General features: G+C 48.5%; 1 protein-coding gene across 1 annotated transcript; it reads right to left on the bottom strand.

Annotated features, from left to right (window-relative positions):
* Positions 1-230: 230 nt before the first annotated feature.
* EMH_0092960 (uncharacterized protein) lies at positions 231-638 on the bottom strand (the record flags this gene model as incomplete). The annotated part of the gene is made up of 1 exon (XM_013501921.1): positions 231-638. One exon carries the CDS (start codon positions 636-638, stop codon positions 231-233), a length of 408 nt encoding a protein of 135 aa, XP_013357375.1.
* Positions 639-643: the final 5 nt, after the last annotated feature.

Genomic DNA, 643 nt, shown 5'->3' with positions numbered 1-643 from the left:
TATATATATATATATGTGCTGTTTTTGCTTTTTTTGTTTTTTGTTTTTTTCTCTGTCTTCTGATTTTTCTTCTTTTTCTGTTGCTGCTGCAATTCTTTCATCTGCTGCATTTGCTGCTGCTTCTGCTGCACTTGCTGCTGCTTCTGCTGCTGCTGCTGCTGCTGCATCTGCTGCTGCATTTGTTGCTGCATGCATTGTTGCATATGTTGCTATTTCTGCTGCCTTCCCTCCTACACAACCCCCTCCTCCTCCTGCTCCTCCTCCTCATGCTGCTGCTGCTGCTGCTGCTGCTGCTGCTGCTGCTGCTGCTGCTGCTGCTGTTGCTGCTGCAGCCGAACTGCACATGTCGCGTGGTGTTGAGTGAGTGTGGCCAGAAGCATATTCTTATAATAGCAAAAGAAGAAATAACAGCCGGCGAAGAAATAACATATGATTACCAATTCGGTATTGAGGCCGAAGGAGACAAACTTGTTTGTCTTTGTGGGGCACCTGGCTGTCTTGGGAGAATGAATTAAATATGCTGCTGCTGCTGCAGTAGCTGCTGCTGCTGCTGCTGCAGTAGCTGCTGCAGTAGCTGCTGCAGTAGCAGCAGGAGTGTGTTTAATCTGCAGCAGCAGCAGCTGCTGGTGTTGCTCCATCGGGA

This window comes from Eimeria mitis, genomic scaffold, assembly GCF_000499745.2.
Source record: "Eimeria mitis Houghton genomic scaffold, Emh_scaff7887, whole genome shotgun sequence".
NCBI classification, from domain to species: Eukaryota; Apicomplexa; class Conoidasida; order Eucoccidiorida; family Eimeriidae; genus Eimeria; species Eimeria mitis.
This window is presented reverse-complemented; position numbering and strand designations above follow the sequence as displayed.